Here is a 15,365-nt window from a genome sequence, read left to right on the forward strand (position 1 = left end):
TTTTCGCCTATTTTCTTTTTCTTCGAACTTAGGGCATGGCATAGAATGAATGACTGAAGATCATTAGGATATGATTATGTCACTCACATCCGCGTCACGTTTCTTGCCATGCACTATGTTGCACTCAAGTACAAGAACCTTAAAGTTGTTAAGGTTGAAGAAAAAGATCAGCGTAAACCAAATGAGCCAAATAAGTTCAGCAACAGAGCCTGAAGTGTAAAACTAATCCAAAAACGAAAGGAAAGCATCGCTTTACTTACCAAGTATGCGCCCACTGTGCCCTGTGCCAACATCAGAGCACATTCCGCCACTAAAAATATCTTAATATTTGAGAAACATGAGGGCTTTTTCTTCATATCATCCCGCTGAGGGTCCTCGGAGCTCCTCTGCTTTTTCACCTGCATCTTGAGCAATTCAACAGCCTAGAAACGCAGCGAGAAACTATTGTAAACGGAGAATAAACGCTAAATCAAGCGTGTCTGTATTTATCTGTAGCACTGACTGTTGTTTACAGTCAGACTCTGTGCCGTGTGACAGGTTGTAGACTTTTCATTGAAACTCCGCCAATGAATGAAGCCGAACTAAACTCTCCTCCTGTGCACTCTATCGCGGAAACGGAGAATAAAACGTCGCTGGTTTTTATTCCAAACATCTTTCTTTCCCTCTGAGACTGTCCGAGCTCCCGTCGTGTTAGTGTTTGCCCGTACTCCGTCACCATCGCTCTGGTCCGCAGGCTTGATTCTCCGCCTCGGTCATTATGACTGATATGTGAGCGTTTCTTGTACAGTATACGACACATACCTCGGTAGAGGCGCTGTGCAGCAGGCACCATAAGCTGAATGCTTTACTGACTACTGTATTCATAATACAAGCACGTGAATGGCAGGTAAATAGCATGTTTTAAATCTTTTCTGTCAGTAGTTTTCTGGGTGTTTTCAGTTCGTTTCACGCAACACAACATTGGCCTTTGACGCCCATAAGCCATTGCACACAAACACTAGCGATTTTTTTTTTTTATGTGTTAATGCTTAAATACATCATAAATTGCGTCACCTTCAAACTTTTGGAATATTATTTATATTATTATTATATTATTTAATATCTTTAAAATAAATAACTTGCTCGTCTACATATATTTGATCAAAATAGACTACAGTAAAAAACAAAAACAAAAAAAAAGTAGGCTAACATAGTTACATATTATTACAGTTTAAAAGAACTGTTTTGAAATATATTTTAAAATGTAGCCTAATCTATTCTTAAGCTGAATTTTCAGCAGCCATTACTTGAATCTTTACATAATCCTTCAAAATGAATATGCTGATTTGGTGCTCAAGAAGCATTTATTATTATTATCAATGGAGAAAACATTTTTGCTACATAATATTTCTGTGGGAAATTAAAAAAAAAAAAAAAATATCTTATTATCATTCCAAACTTTTGACTGGTACATGTACACTTGTATATAATTAATAAATAAATAAATAAATAAACAGAAAAAACCGTTGGGCCTACACTAGAGACTTGTTTTCTTAAAGGAATGGTTTTTATTTAAAAAAAATAAAAAGTTTGGTGATGCACAAAAATAACTTAAATAAACAAGGACATTTTTTTTGTGCTCAGTGGAACCAGGTGATACAGTACAAAACCTCATAACATACAATATATAAGTTTGCACTGTTGTAAAAAAATTTTATGCTGAATTATTATCAGACAGAATTTAAAGACTCATCATAAAGATATGCCTAGGACTATTTCATTGCAAGCTGACATAACACGCTTAACAGCTTGCTTCCTCAACTCAACAGCTGAAGTTTTTACGGACTAGCTTTTTGTTTTTGATGAATCGCTGGCAAGTGTGATCATTTCATATTAAATGACTGCCACAGATATGCCTCACAAATTGATTTCTGAATGAATGTTATTTGTCTCTTTGAGATCCATCTGGTGAACAATTTCTAGTTTCGTGACTTTGAACAGCAGAATGGCGGCTGTGGTTACAGTAATAACACAGTGTTCTGGTCAGAATTTTGAGGAAGAAGAGTGTGAAATTCTCACTCATGCTAGGTGCAGTTATAGAGGCCGACGCTCGCCACACTCACACTGAGAGCTGCTGCACACAGGCCTGATGACACACTGCTGTGTTTAGTTACCATAGCAAACATGTTACAGCAGCTGTTAAGTCATGAAGGCCTTCTCTAACTTTTCTGATGATTTAGCATGCATGGGTGTGTTGTTTAGACAACTGAGAGAATCAATGGTAAGTAGATGAATACTGGCTTGTCAGAATCCAACTGTATATTAAGCGGGTCATTATCACTAACTAAAACTCCACCTATGAAAAATTGAAGATGAAATAAAATAAAATATTAGATGAAATAAATAAAAACAAAACTGAAATAATAACTTATTAAACCTGTCATACGGTAATATTTAAAACAAACTATAAAAATGACAAAAACACATAGCAAAATTACTCAAATTAAAATGTAAACTGAAAATATAAAATAAAAGCTCATTCAAAATATTATTAAACAAATAATACTAATATTAAGAATATTCTTATTAAAGTTATAAAGGACACATTTAGGAGTTTGATGATGCAAGATGTTTTACTGTTTGTTCTTTCAACAGGATATGAGTCAGGTACAAAAATTTATGTGGGTGTACCAGCCTGAATGGTGGAACTGCATATAAATAGACTAAATATAAATATAAAGATTGCTGTTGCTGTATGGAGATGTTAGTTATAGATTTTTGAAAGCATTTTGCATTTTTGTAACATCTTTATATCTTTACATCTTTTTTTAATATTTATATATTATATAAAAAACAGATTGTATTGACATTGAGCAGAGCAACTCAGGAGCTAAAATCCAAAGAGGAAATCAATGCTTGGCATTGATTGTAGTGATGACATCAATGGCCTTAAACGGTATTTGACTTTTATTATGTTTCCCATGATGTCAATATTTCAGCAGTATTGTGAATGGAGCAATAGGTGAAACTAAATTTCATTTTAATGATCCAATCTGATGCTGCAGTAGGAAATCTGGATGATATGAACATCAGAGATCACTCCTTTTATCTAATATCTGATTATGACAGGACCAAGTTAAGAGCATATTTATTTAGTTTTGAGCTTGCTGGCCTGCTGATGTACCTCTGAGATGTGTGTGGGTTTACTAGGATTTCTCAATTGTGAAATCATTGACGATGGCCACGGAAAAGTTCCTTGCAAGACAGATGTGTCTTTTGAGGGCCTCATTAAAGAAGAAACATCAGGTTGTAGTTCAACGACTGTGAGTTCAAGCCTGATAGGACACAAAAGCTTCAAAATACAGCTTGAGAACTTAATATGATCCGAAAAACATGCTTTAAATAAATAGGTTAGATACGGAAACACTCACCATGCAGTTCCTTCATGCACACGAGTCAAGTGCATCATGGAAAAATTTTAAATAACTTTTTCAGGCACAGACTTGACATGTTAGCATCCATTTGGTGCATCCAGGTGACTTGCTGGGGAGGGGAAAACCATCTTCACAGTACAAGCAACCTCTCTGAGAATGTTTCATATGGCCTGTGCATTTTTCATGTGAATTTGAGAAACAATTTTGTTTGTTTACATTACGTTGCTTCTTGCATGTTTTGCAACACATTCAACATGTAAGTGGCACTAAAAATGTTATTCAAAATAGATGAATGTGAATCTGGCAACATTATATTACGCTGGTTGTTGTAAGTATCATGGATGTTTGGAAATTAAATGTCCAATAAGTGGCGCTAAAAAGGTTTTCAGTTTGCAATGCTGTTTGCAATGCTGTGAGCTACTGAGCAAGTTTACTATACCAGAAAAACAAAACATTTGGAGCTGGTTATGTGATGCAAACATGAAAATGTACTTGTTACCAGTTACCAAGATGGTGATCATTTCATGTAACCCAATCGACTGCAATTAAAGGGATAATTCATCCAAAAATGAAAATTTGATGTTTATCTGTTTACCCCAAGGGCATCCAAGATGTAGGTGACTTTGTTTCTTCAGTAGAACACAAACGAAGATTTTTAACTCAAACCGTTGCAGGTTGTCAGTCATATAATGGCAGTCAATGGGACTCATGGCTTTGAGAGAGAAAAAAACATACACAGACAAAACCAAATTAAATCCTGCGGCTTGTGACGATACATTGGGGTCTAAAGACATGAAACGATAGGTCCGTGCAAGAAACTGAACAGTATTTATATTGTTTTTTACCTCTGATCCACTGCACTGTCCAACTGTCCTGAGCGCGTTCACAACAGCCGGCATGTGGGGCGTCTTCTTTTTCTTCTTGCTTTACGGCGGATCGCAGACTTATAAGTGCATTACTGCCACCTATCTCTTAAATTGGACCATTGACACTCTATCTACAATTTCAATTAGCAGTGTCAATGGTCCATTTGACTTGTTTTCATGGAAGTCTTAAAAAAACGCCTTGATTATGGATTATGCATTTGTATATGATTTACATACAATAATGCTAATAAAACCATGCAGCAATCTAAAAGGTAACTTTACTATCCGCATACAAAATTATAAGAAAGAAAGAACATTTAAAGGCTTTTCTGGAATTACTGTTTCATTTATTTTATCAACAGGCCAGAAAAAGATTACATACAATAATTAGACAATTTAACAACAACATACCTCTGTACAGCTCGCTAAATTATATGAACAATATCCAAGTCAGCCCGGCACATCTGAAACTAATTTGAATCTGTCTCCGAAGGAATTAAAGTACCTAAAGGTATGTTTTAAAAAAATACATTATATAATATATTAACTTCTGTAGTGCACCAAAGGACCTATTATTACAATTAAGAACATTTTTGTGTGAAACTTCTTTGGGTTGGAACAAAAAGTTGATTGGAAATGGCAAACATGAATGTATCATGTGTAAAATGATGAACATCAAGTGACCAAAATAAGAGATACACAGACTCCCTGCTCTCTTGAAATGATTTCCACTCCTCATTCCATGCATGGAAACTCCCTTTATACAAACAAAGAGATACAAATACTTGACATGTTTCAGTTACGGGTTCTGGTCTCATGGAACTATATTATACAAGAGCACATATTATCATAATATATTGTATTTATACAGATTTTTTTTTTTTAATCTTTTCTTTTCTTTTCAGACATAATCAATAATTCTATATTAACTATTAAAAAAATAATTTCAATAGGTTTTGTTATGTTCATGAAAACTTCATTTATTTTGACACTGACACTGGCAGATCTAATATAGTACAGCTAGAAAGTTGCAGGATATCAAACAAATTCAGAAGAAGTGTTTCCATATGCATTAGTTCTCTGAGTTCTCCAAATGCATTAGTACATATCTAGGCACTCCATTGCCAGCACACATTATGGTGAAGGCAGTCAGCAGGCTTTAATGACTTCTCCATGTGCAATGAAAGCTTGCTCATTATACTAATGTGCTTTATGGTGCACAAACTGCATGATATTATGACAACACCAGTGGCCCTATATTTTAGTAAGCACAAATGAAACACAGGCTCACGCAGCTAAAATCAATTTACATTTAATTAAATGGCCTGTCTTGTGCTTCATAATGAAAAGTGGCACTGTAGTTTTCAAATAGATGCAGCAATAACGCTGTTCTGGTACATGACATTACAAATGGGAACAAATTATAAAAGGGACAAATTGATGGTTTAGTGTCATTGTACCTCATCTGAGCCTTACTGATGAGCTTGTGGGGCTATAAGACAAAAAAAAAAACATGTTGGGAAACACTGGCCTAGATTTCTCCACATTGTGGAACCATACTTGCAGCCATCAGTCAGGTGCAGAGGAAATCTGGCCTGTGGCGCAAAATAATTACTCACGCCAGTGGGCTGGAGTTTCACCTGGAGACTGAACATATGTGATGTCTCCAGATGCCAGCATTTAGCAGATACCATACTGCAAGTTCCCTAAAGATTCTACCATTGACCATGAATGGAAGCCAAAATCTGAGTAGGTACATGATCATGTAGAACCAGCTGAAACGTATGTAAAAATCACCTTGAAACAAGTATTGTTAAGAAAACATAGGTAATGCTTTAGATTAGGGAACACATATTCACTATTAACTAAGAGTTTTCCCTCAATAAACTCCTAATTTGCTGCTTATTAATAGTTAGTAAGGTAGTTGTTAAGTTTAGGTATTGGATCAGGTTAAGGGATATAGAATATGGTCATGCAGAATAAGGCATTAATATGGGACTAATAAGTAATAATAAACAGTCAGCTATTGCTTGCTAATAAGCAACTAGTTAATAATGAGAACTGGTGCTTAAAATAAAGTGTAACCAAAACTTTTTAGGCAATTTGGCTGTTCATTTACACCACAACAGCGTTCTGGGGGCCTGAAAACACAAACTTTTAAAAACGGGTTTCAATATGCAAGTTTTTGAAAACAATACTGCTATAGCCTCCGTGTAAACTACAAAAGGTGAATTTGTGAAAAAGGTGACGCCATGCATATGTTTATTATGTGTTCAGTCTATAGTGCAGGCACACAGTGTTTACAAAGTGGCATCGCCACCTACTGGCCTGGCATGCATAATACAGAGTTTTTAGTCGTTTTTGTGAATGTGAACGAGGATTGTTTTGACAACATTGTTTTGTCTGTACACAAATCTATTCAAAAATGTAAAGGAAAAATGTTTCTGTTTTTAATACATGATTGTTGTGAAAACGTACCCTTAATGTTCCAGACAACCTCTGTAGTCCCATTTTACACTTTTAGCAAATGTTATTTCCAAGACAAGTAAAAGATTAAAACATATAAAACTGTAACACTTTAGTATAGGGACCAATTCTCACTTTTAACTAGTTGCTTATTAGCATGCATATTACAACCATATTGGATGTTCAATAGTACTTATAAAGCACATGTTCTGCATGACCATATTCTAGCTACATTCTTAATCCTACCCTATACCTAAACTTAACAACTAACTTACTAATTAATAAGCAGTAATTAGGAGTTTATTGAGCAAAATCATAGTTAATAGTTGGTTAATAGTGAGAACTGGACCTTAAAGGGATACTCCACCCCAAAATTAAAAGTTTGGCATTAATCACTTACCCCCATGTCGTTCCAAACCTGTAAAAGCTTGGTTCGTCCACGGAACACAATTTAAGATATTTTGGATGAAAACCGGGAGGTTTGTGACTGTCCCATTGACTGACAAGTAAATTACACTGTCAAGGCACAGAAAATTATAAAAAAACGTCGCCAAAATAGTCCATCTGCCATCAGTGGTTCAATCTGAATTTTATGAAGCGACAAGAATACGTTTTGTACGCAAAGAAAATTAAAATAACGACATTTATTCAACAATTCGTCTCCTCTCTGTCTCTCTGTGTCAGCGTAGCACCATTTTGGAGAGCATCCGATGGATGCAAAGTGCGTACACTATTCTGTCATCAGTAACTCATGGATATGTATTATACGTTTATTTACGTTTTGATTTGAACGGAAACAGCGTTTTTATTTTCTTTGCGTACAAAAGTCGCTTCATAAAATTCAGATTGAACCACTGATGGCAGACGGACTATTTTGGCGAGGTTTTTTTATACTTTTCCATGCCTTGAGAGTAGCAGTCAATGGAAGAGGAAGCCTCCCGGTTTTCATCCAAAATATCTTAAATTGTGTTCCAAAGACGAACGAAGCTTTTACGGGTTTGGAACGACATGGGGGTAAAGTGATTAATGACAAAATTTTCATTTTGGGGTGGAGTATCCCTTTAAAAGAAAGTCTGACCTAAAAAAAACGGTGGAACCAGAAGTGCTTAAATTGCTAAAATGCTAACTTGTTTCCAGGTTGAGGCCTACAAAAGTACAGCATCCCTGCAGCACTCCATAAACAACTGGTTTGTGTGTGTTTTATACAAATTACTAGTTGCAGGCTGGCACTCCTTCATTTAAAATAATCCAAATTCATTAACAGAATGAATTTATGTGTGTATCTATTGTGAATTCGGTGGGAATTTGGCATGATAACTTTTTTCTCTGCACATAAATATGTGACTTGCTAACAATTATTAGTGAATGAGATTGAGTATGTCTTTACTGATCAGCTTTTGCATATTGATTCCACTCTAGAAACTCCTTAGGTGTCTTGAAATATAAATATACAGCACTGCTTTTCAGTCTTCCCAAGAAAGGAACATTTCAAACATAACATACAAAGAAAACAGGCTAATAACCTCACGGTCCAGCCTTGTACTCTCAAACATTCATGATAATACCTCTGCCAAAAAGCAACAGCTCCCTTGGGAAACATCATGATTATAAAGATACCACACTGGCATTTGAAGTCTTAGCAGATGTTGACTGAGAAAATGTCAGGCAGCTTTCTTTTTTCAGTTTTGCTGTCCTAGCTATTAATAGAGCATCAGTATCTGTTCTGTGTTCAAACTACCACACACACACACACACACACACACACAAACACACACCAAGAGAGACCTTTTCGATCTATTTTTACCCTGGTATCAATAGAGAAGCCAACATGTGCTTTTAAACTTCAGTGGCGCTGCAGTGAGAGGGTTTCAAATATAGAGCCTTCCGCCTGTGGAGTGATGGGTTGTGATATCCTGCACGGGTAAATCACAAGACTGTTATGCTGTCTCATGCTCTTAGAGGAAAGAATGACGTTAAACATTCGCAATCTCAATAGCGTCGGTAGTTCTGTAGGTGTTATGTAGTAAGTATTCAGGAGTTAAATAAACTGGAACATACTGCTTTCTAACTGCTCTCCTAGAAGGTCCTGCCATGCATACCGAATTGTTGACTCTGAACCGAATCTACACCTTTACTTCTGGGAAAAACAATAAAGCCACTCACTGGTGCAAGCAAGCAAAACAAGCTTAAATGCGATGGGAATGCCTCCGCCTACTGATTCCCTCAGCAAGCAAACAAAACAAAACTGAAAGGCGTTGAAGAAGTGACAAGCAATCTTCTACAGGTGCAGTTCTATGCCACAAGACGGGCCGGACAAGTTTAGCCATTGTGTAAGTCGAAATAAAGCTATTTAGTCAAATGTGAACTCGCCATCTGCAAGTGAGAGAGGGAAACTCACAGTACAAACATTAGTAACTCAAGCTGATGTGTGGCAAAGGCAGGGGTCTAAAGAGAGACACAGTGCCATATATTCCCATAATCCTACCAATCTCCTATTTCTATGAAATCTGCAACTGAAGTTATTGGGCATGAGGCATTAGTTTTTGCTATTTCAAATCCGTCTTCTGGTCTGTTCAAGTTATTAATTCCTCCGCCATAGCTGAGAGGAAGGGGCATTATTTTTGGCAGGCATTACCACTGGAAACAAACAAACAACAAACCACTAGCAACAATAAACTAATACATATTTCATTTAGGCCTGTTAAGCAATCATTTATTCATTTATTTCTGCATGTATGTAGGTATGTATGTATGTATGTATTTATTTATTTTTCTGTTTTCTGTAATTTATTTCAATTAATCACATCTAAAGTTTTTTTATTTACACTGAATCCTCAAATTAATTCATAATCAACATGAAGAATGCATTGAATTATATTTGTTTAATGTTAATAATTATATATATTATGTATATATATACATATTCGGTATCCAAATATTGAATACATCGGTATTCGATAACCATTTTATAATAAATAACAAATACTAAAATAGAAATTCTAATATTAAAATTATATATATATATATATATATATACATATATAAACACACACAAATACATATATATGTATAAATAACTTAAATTGTGTTCCGAAGATAAAAGAGGTCTTACGGGTTTGGAACAACACGAGGGTGAGTAATGACAGAATTTAACTTTTTGGGTGAACTATCCCTTTAAATATCTAATAGGCCTTAAATTATCAATCTATTTTTATTATGTATTAATAATTACTTCAGAACATGATCAATCTAATACAATTCAATTTAAACAAACAACTGTCATGTAAACCTTCTTTTATGCATTATTGTTCATGCTAAATAAGTCATAAAATCACCAGTTAAAACACTTAGTAGCTTCATTTAACACATTTTACCATATTCAAACCCAGTCCACAGAAAATCCCCTTAAATCAGGGCAGATAATGTAAAAGTCTGCAGATTCTGCACATTATAAAATCAGCACACAAATTACCATCCATATCCGGAAGCTATTGGTTTGAAGTATCTTTGATGGTCATGCAACAGCTAAATTGTCCTTAAAGTGACAGCCTTTAAGGCCCAATAGCACTGTTCTAATGCTCTGTCCCTCTCAGCACAAACTGACTTTTCTAATCCAGATATTTATGTGACGTCTATATTATGACCACAGAAGCGACACAGGATTAGCAATCATTAGCTGGGCACTTTCTCATGAACATGATTTGTGCTTTGATTTCTGAGCGCTGACAGTCTAAAATTGCACTTTATGATTAAAAGATTTCGGAAATTAAACTGCAGCTGGTAGAAAAAGACTAGCTCTGAGCCGTCACCGTTGGCGCTTCTGCACTCTAATAGCATTGCCATACTGCGAGTGTTAGATCAGCCCCCAGTTTTAAATTTCACTGGGTAAATAATCCCTTTAATTAAACCTTCCCACCCAAGCGTTTTAAAAGCTGGCAACTAGAAACAAACAGACATGCTATCAAATATCTCCACACAAGGGCCTACACACAGAAGTCTTAATCTTTATACATGGAGTTATTTTGCCACTGGGAATGACTGAAAATCTCCTTCTGTTTATTTCTACCTGTAATTAAGAGTTTAAAGGGGAGAAGTGAAACCGCACAAGCAATAGGCTGTTTAATAATTCATAAGCGTATATTTAAATCCAAATTACTGATGTCTATTGAGGTTTATTGCAGTGATTACATAAAATAACTAAACTAAATCTCTGCAAAATTATGGGTCATTTCTATTATGTAGTACCTTTTGAAATCTTAAACCTTTAAAAATAAACATGCTTTTTGTTGTGATTTCTATAAAAGGATATATCTGACTTTTAGAAGTGTGCTTAAATGTTAATAAATTAAAATTGCATTATTTACACAATTGCAAGATCATTTACAAGATTGAAATAAAAAAGCTAAAAGCACAAAAGAGACCATAGATGAACGAACGAACAAACAAATAAATAAATAAACAATAAATAAATAGAATGTAAAATGTAACATCCACTCAAACCAAATTCTAAAATTATTTAAAATTATGAAAAATTTACTAATGAGACTAAAATATGATTTATGACTGTGAATGTAATTTTTGATCCAGTTTTTTTTATTTAAAAAAATGTATGCAAATAAAAATAAAATAAAAATAGAAATAGAAATGGCAAAAAAAATATTTTTACTCACCCTCAGACCATCCAAGATGTAGATGAGTTTGTTTCTTCATTGGAACAGATTTGAAGAAATTTAGCTTGCTTATCACTTGCTCACCAATCGATCCTATGCATTGAATGGGTGCCGTCATTACGGCATTTTAACTTTAAATTCTCACTTCTAGCTAAATTACCAGATCATAATTCATAATAACACTTGCTCCAGTGAACACATCTACATCTTGGATGATCTGAGGGTTAGTACATTTTCAGCAAATTTTCATTTATGGGTGAACAGTTCCTTTAAGAGTGGTTTAAGGATACTTTTATCCCAGTATGTGGCAGACTTTGTAACAGCCAGAAATCCAGACCGTTCAGATAAATGATACTGTTATTCTTATACTGCGAGTTTGATATTTATGCTGTCCTCTCCCTGACTGATACAGTTTTATGGGTGTGATGGATTTTATAGCAAGGGACAGATAAATTGCCATAACCACCTTTCAAGAGCACATAAAATGCTCTAAAGGGGCTCTGTTCTTTCTGCTGGCACAGAGTGAGTTGCCGCCATGGCTAGCCGATGGAAGAAATAAACAGCATGTTTAGCAATTCAGAGTCTATCACTCTGGAAAACCCCAATAAATTCAGCTAGAGCTGAAAAGCTGCTGACTGTGCTTTCACAGGCCTGACTGTGACAGCAGTTTGGAGACAGGGTGCCGTGCCACCTCTCAATTCATTACAAACCCATTGGAAGTATGTGGATAGATGAGAATGCACTGAAGGGCAAACATAAATGTCTGTCATGTCATGACAGGAGTCACATCTTTTATTTAAAGTGGCACAGTTGTAAGCAAAGCATCTTAAAGGGATAGTTCACCTTCAGTTGCTGGTCCCCATTGACTTCCAAAAAGTGTGGAAAAAAAAATCACTATGCAAGTCGATGGGGACCAGCTGAAGGTGAACTATCCCTTTAAAAAGTGCTATAAAGCAACCATTTTTACCCTATAAGTGTCATGGTCTGGATGGATGGATGGATACGATTCAGTACGATTTTTTTATGTTTTTGAAAGAAGTCTCTTATGATCACCAAAGCTTCATTTATTTGAATAATACAGTAATATTGTGAAATATTATTACAATTTAAAATAACAGATTTCTATTTTAATGTTTTATTTTAAAATGCAATTTATTCCTGTGATGCAAAGCTGAATTTTCAGCATCATTACTCCAGTCTTCAATTAATTTTTGTTACTTAATTATTAATAATGTATTACTGTATTATCAATGTTGAAAATAGTTTTTGCATTCATTTTTGTGGAAATCATGATTATTTTTTCAGGACTCTTTAAATAATAGAAATTTCAAATAAATCAGTTTATTTGAAATTAAAATCTTTTGCAATATTATAAATACTATACTGTCATAAAGTATTCATATTATAAATACTTTACTGTCACTTTTGATCAATTTAATGAGTCTTTGCTGAATAAAAGTATTTCTTTTTTTATTTTGTGTTTTGTTTTTAAAATCATACTACACAAATTTTTGAATGGTATCAGTATCGGTTTACACAAATATAAACAATTCTTATATATATATATTGCCGTCATATAGTTTGTATATATAAATATATAATGTGTTGCATTTTCTAACTACACAAAAATGACAGATTATTATAAAAGAATGTAATAAACTGTTTATTACATCTTTTTCTGCATCGTTAGAAAATACTGTAGCTTGTTTTTGAAAATAGTTTTGATGGTTTGCATTTTGCACACACCCTGTTGGCTCACATCCTGTGCGGCTCTAAAGAAGGAAAAGACTCCTTGATTTCATTTGTCTTTTAAAACAATGCAAGCCAAGCATGTACTCGCCCTTTTGTCATGGCAACCACTTCGGCTCTCATTCAACCAGTGACATTCTGGAGATATTTATAAATGTTAAATAGTTCTCCCTGTGGATACAGTCAGGGACGTTGCAATTCAAATAAGGTAAATGTGTCCTCTGAGAAAAATATCAAAAATACAAAAGGCATCAAGTCGTTCCACTATTCATGATAATGAAAAAAGCCGCTAAATGCATTGGCGCATTCATGTGAGCTGAGAAATCGCTTAGCCAAGTCCTGTTTGCTCTCTCAGAAGTTTAACTGGCAGGTTAAAAGGGGAAAAAAGTCTCCAAAACTGATTGCCAGGGTAAAGGTATCACTATTTCAACAATTTGAACCAGATTTTCCTCTAGTAAGAGAACTTTCTTTAAGCTTGGCATTATCATACGAGACGGCTGCATTATCAATTTTACAGTGTTTATTAATGAAGTAATGGCAATGTTGTACTGAATCAATCATGCATGCATAGCACATCCGAGTGAGTATAAAAGAAAGGAGCAGGGGAGTATTGTAGTAGCTTTGATGAGCGTTTAGGGACCATTTGAAAGCACTTACCATATTTATTCCATGAATTATTCATTTGTTGCTTTTCCCTCAAGCATGCACATATGCCAAAATTCAACTAACATGTAAATGCAAGTCATGAGATTACACATGCTAGTAGTTCTATGGTGGTGGAAATTACAGCATTTTATTACTGACTGATGTCCTGATGCCTTTTTTTTTTTTAAAGAAGTTTGTTATTGCTCAACCATGCAGGCTGCATTTATTTGATCAAATGTACAGAAAACATCCATATTGTGAAATATTATTACATTTAAAAAATGTTTTCTATTTTATTTTATTTTTTTATTCTATTTTAAGCTTAATTTCTTTTAGCAGTCATTACTCCAGTCTTCAGTATCACATGATCCTGTCAGAAATCATGCTTAAAATCAAATCTGGAGCTGAAATGTATTTATTTCTTTATATGTGTATTTGTATGTGTATGTATTTATTTATTAAGGATTTTTTTTTTTTTTTATTTATATTTTTAAAGAACAGAATTTATTTGAAACAAATATTTTGTACAGTTTAGTCTTTGATGTCACTTTTGGTCAGTCACTGACTCTTTTCATGAACATGAACAAGCAAATGAAAAATGGACCCTTTTCACATTTCTAGTCAGGGTTGCCAGGTCTGCGTTATAAATAATCCCCATTGACCCTTCGCAGGGGGATTAATTGACAGGCGGATCTGACCAATCCTAACGCCAAATCTGACATTTTGTCTGACAAACAAATCAGACAAGAGAGTAGATTAAGTTCTGTGGACTTAAACTTGAAAAATGTTGTGTACTTTCCACGCTTAAAATAAAATACCTTTTTTTTAAAATACCTCTGATGTTCATTCATGTTTATTTCATGCTTTAACTAGTAAAGAGGAAAAACTGATCAGGTCACGTGCCGCTTGAAGGCGCTACAGTGATCTGTCACGACACATTAAAGATCCATAAAAAGGAAAATTAATTTCTTCAAAAAAGACCAAATTTGAAAGGTGAGACTTTGTTTCATACCTAAAGTAACCTGCTCCTGTCAGTTTCCTCTTTGCTCCATGATGTATTTTTCACTGCATGAGAACATGATGTGTGGTGTGAGAGTGGCATGGCTTGTCAGACATAGCAACAGTAACTAAGGGAGGGTAGGACTTTGCGAAGTTTCAATTGGTACTCAAAATTAGCCCAGTCACCACCAAAACGATCCCAGTTGCGATTCTGGGGAAAATGGGGGTTAGCTTCAACTTGCAGACTAAAAAAACATCCCGCAGCAACAGTATAAATATAGCCCACTTCTGTGGAAAAACCACAGATTTGGCAACACAGTTTCTGGGGTTCTCAGAAGAGGACATTATCTTCAATGGGTAAAATTATATAGTGGTGAACAAAAACTACAACAAATATAGTTTTTGCGTTCCCATTTCCCCAATGACAAATTAAAATGTTTCCATGATTTTCCAAAAGAGGAGAAACATTTCAAGAGAAAGAGAAAGAAGTCAAATCTGCTGTCAGTCTATTGTATTAGAAATGCTCATGTAGCAGCATTAACCAGTTTTCTGTAATT

The 15,365-nt window shown here is 34.8% G+C and overlaps 1 protein-coding gene across 1 annotated transcript in view; it reads right to left on the reverse strand.

Moving 5' to 3' along the window:
• Positions 1–999, reverse strand: part of slco3a1a (solute carrier organic anion transporter family member 3A1a) — a 58,103-nt gene extending 57,104 nt beyond the window's left edge. Inside the window, exon 1 of the mRNA XM_058751523.1 lies at positions 261–999. Coding sequence (XP_058607506.1) covers positions 261–404 — 144 coding nt within the window. The 5' untranslated portion in view covers positions 405–999. The remainder of the gene's footprint in view (positions 1–260) is intronic.
• Positions 1,000–15,365: the final 14,366 nt, after the last annotated feature.

Source organism: Onychostoma macrolepis, chromosome 18 (genome assembly GCF_012432095.1).
Source record: "Onychostoma macrolepis isolate SWU-2019 chromosome 18, ASM1243209v1, whole genome shotgun sequence".
NCBI lineage: Eukaryota > Metazoa > Chordata > Actinopteri > Cypriniformes > Cyprinidae > Onychostoma > Onychostoma macrolepis.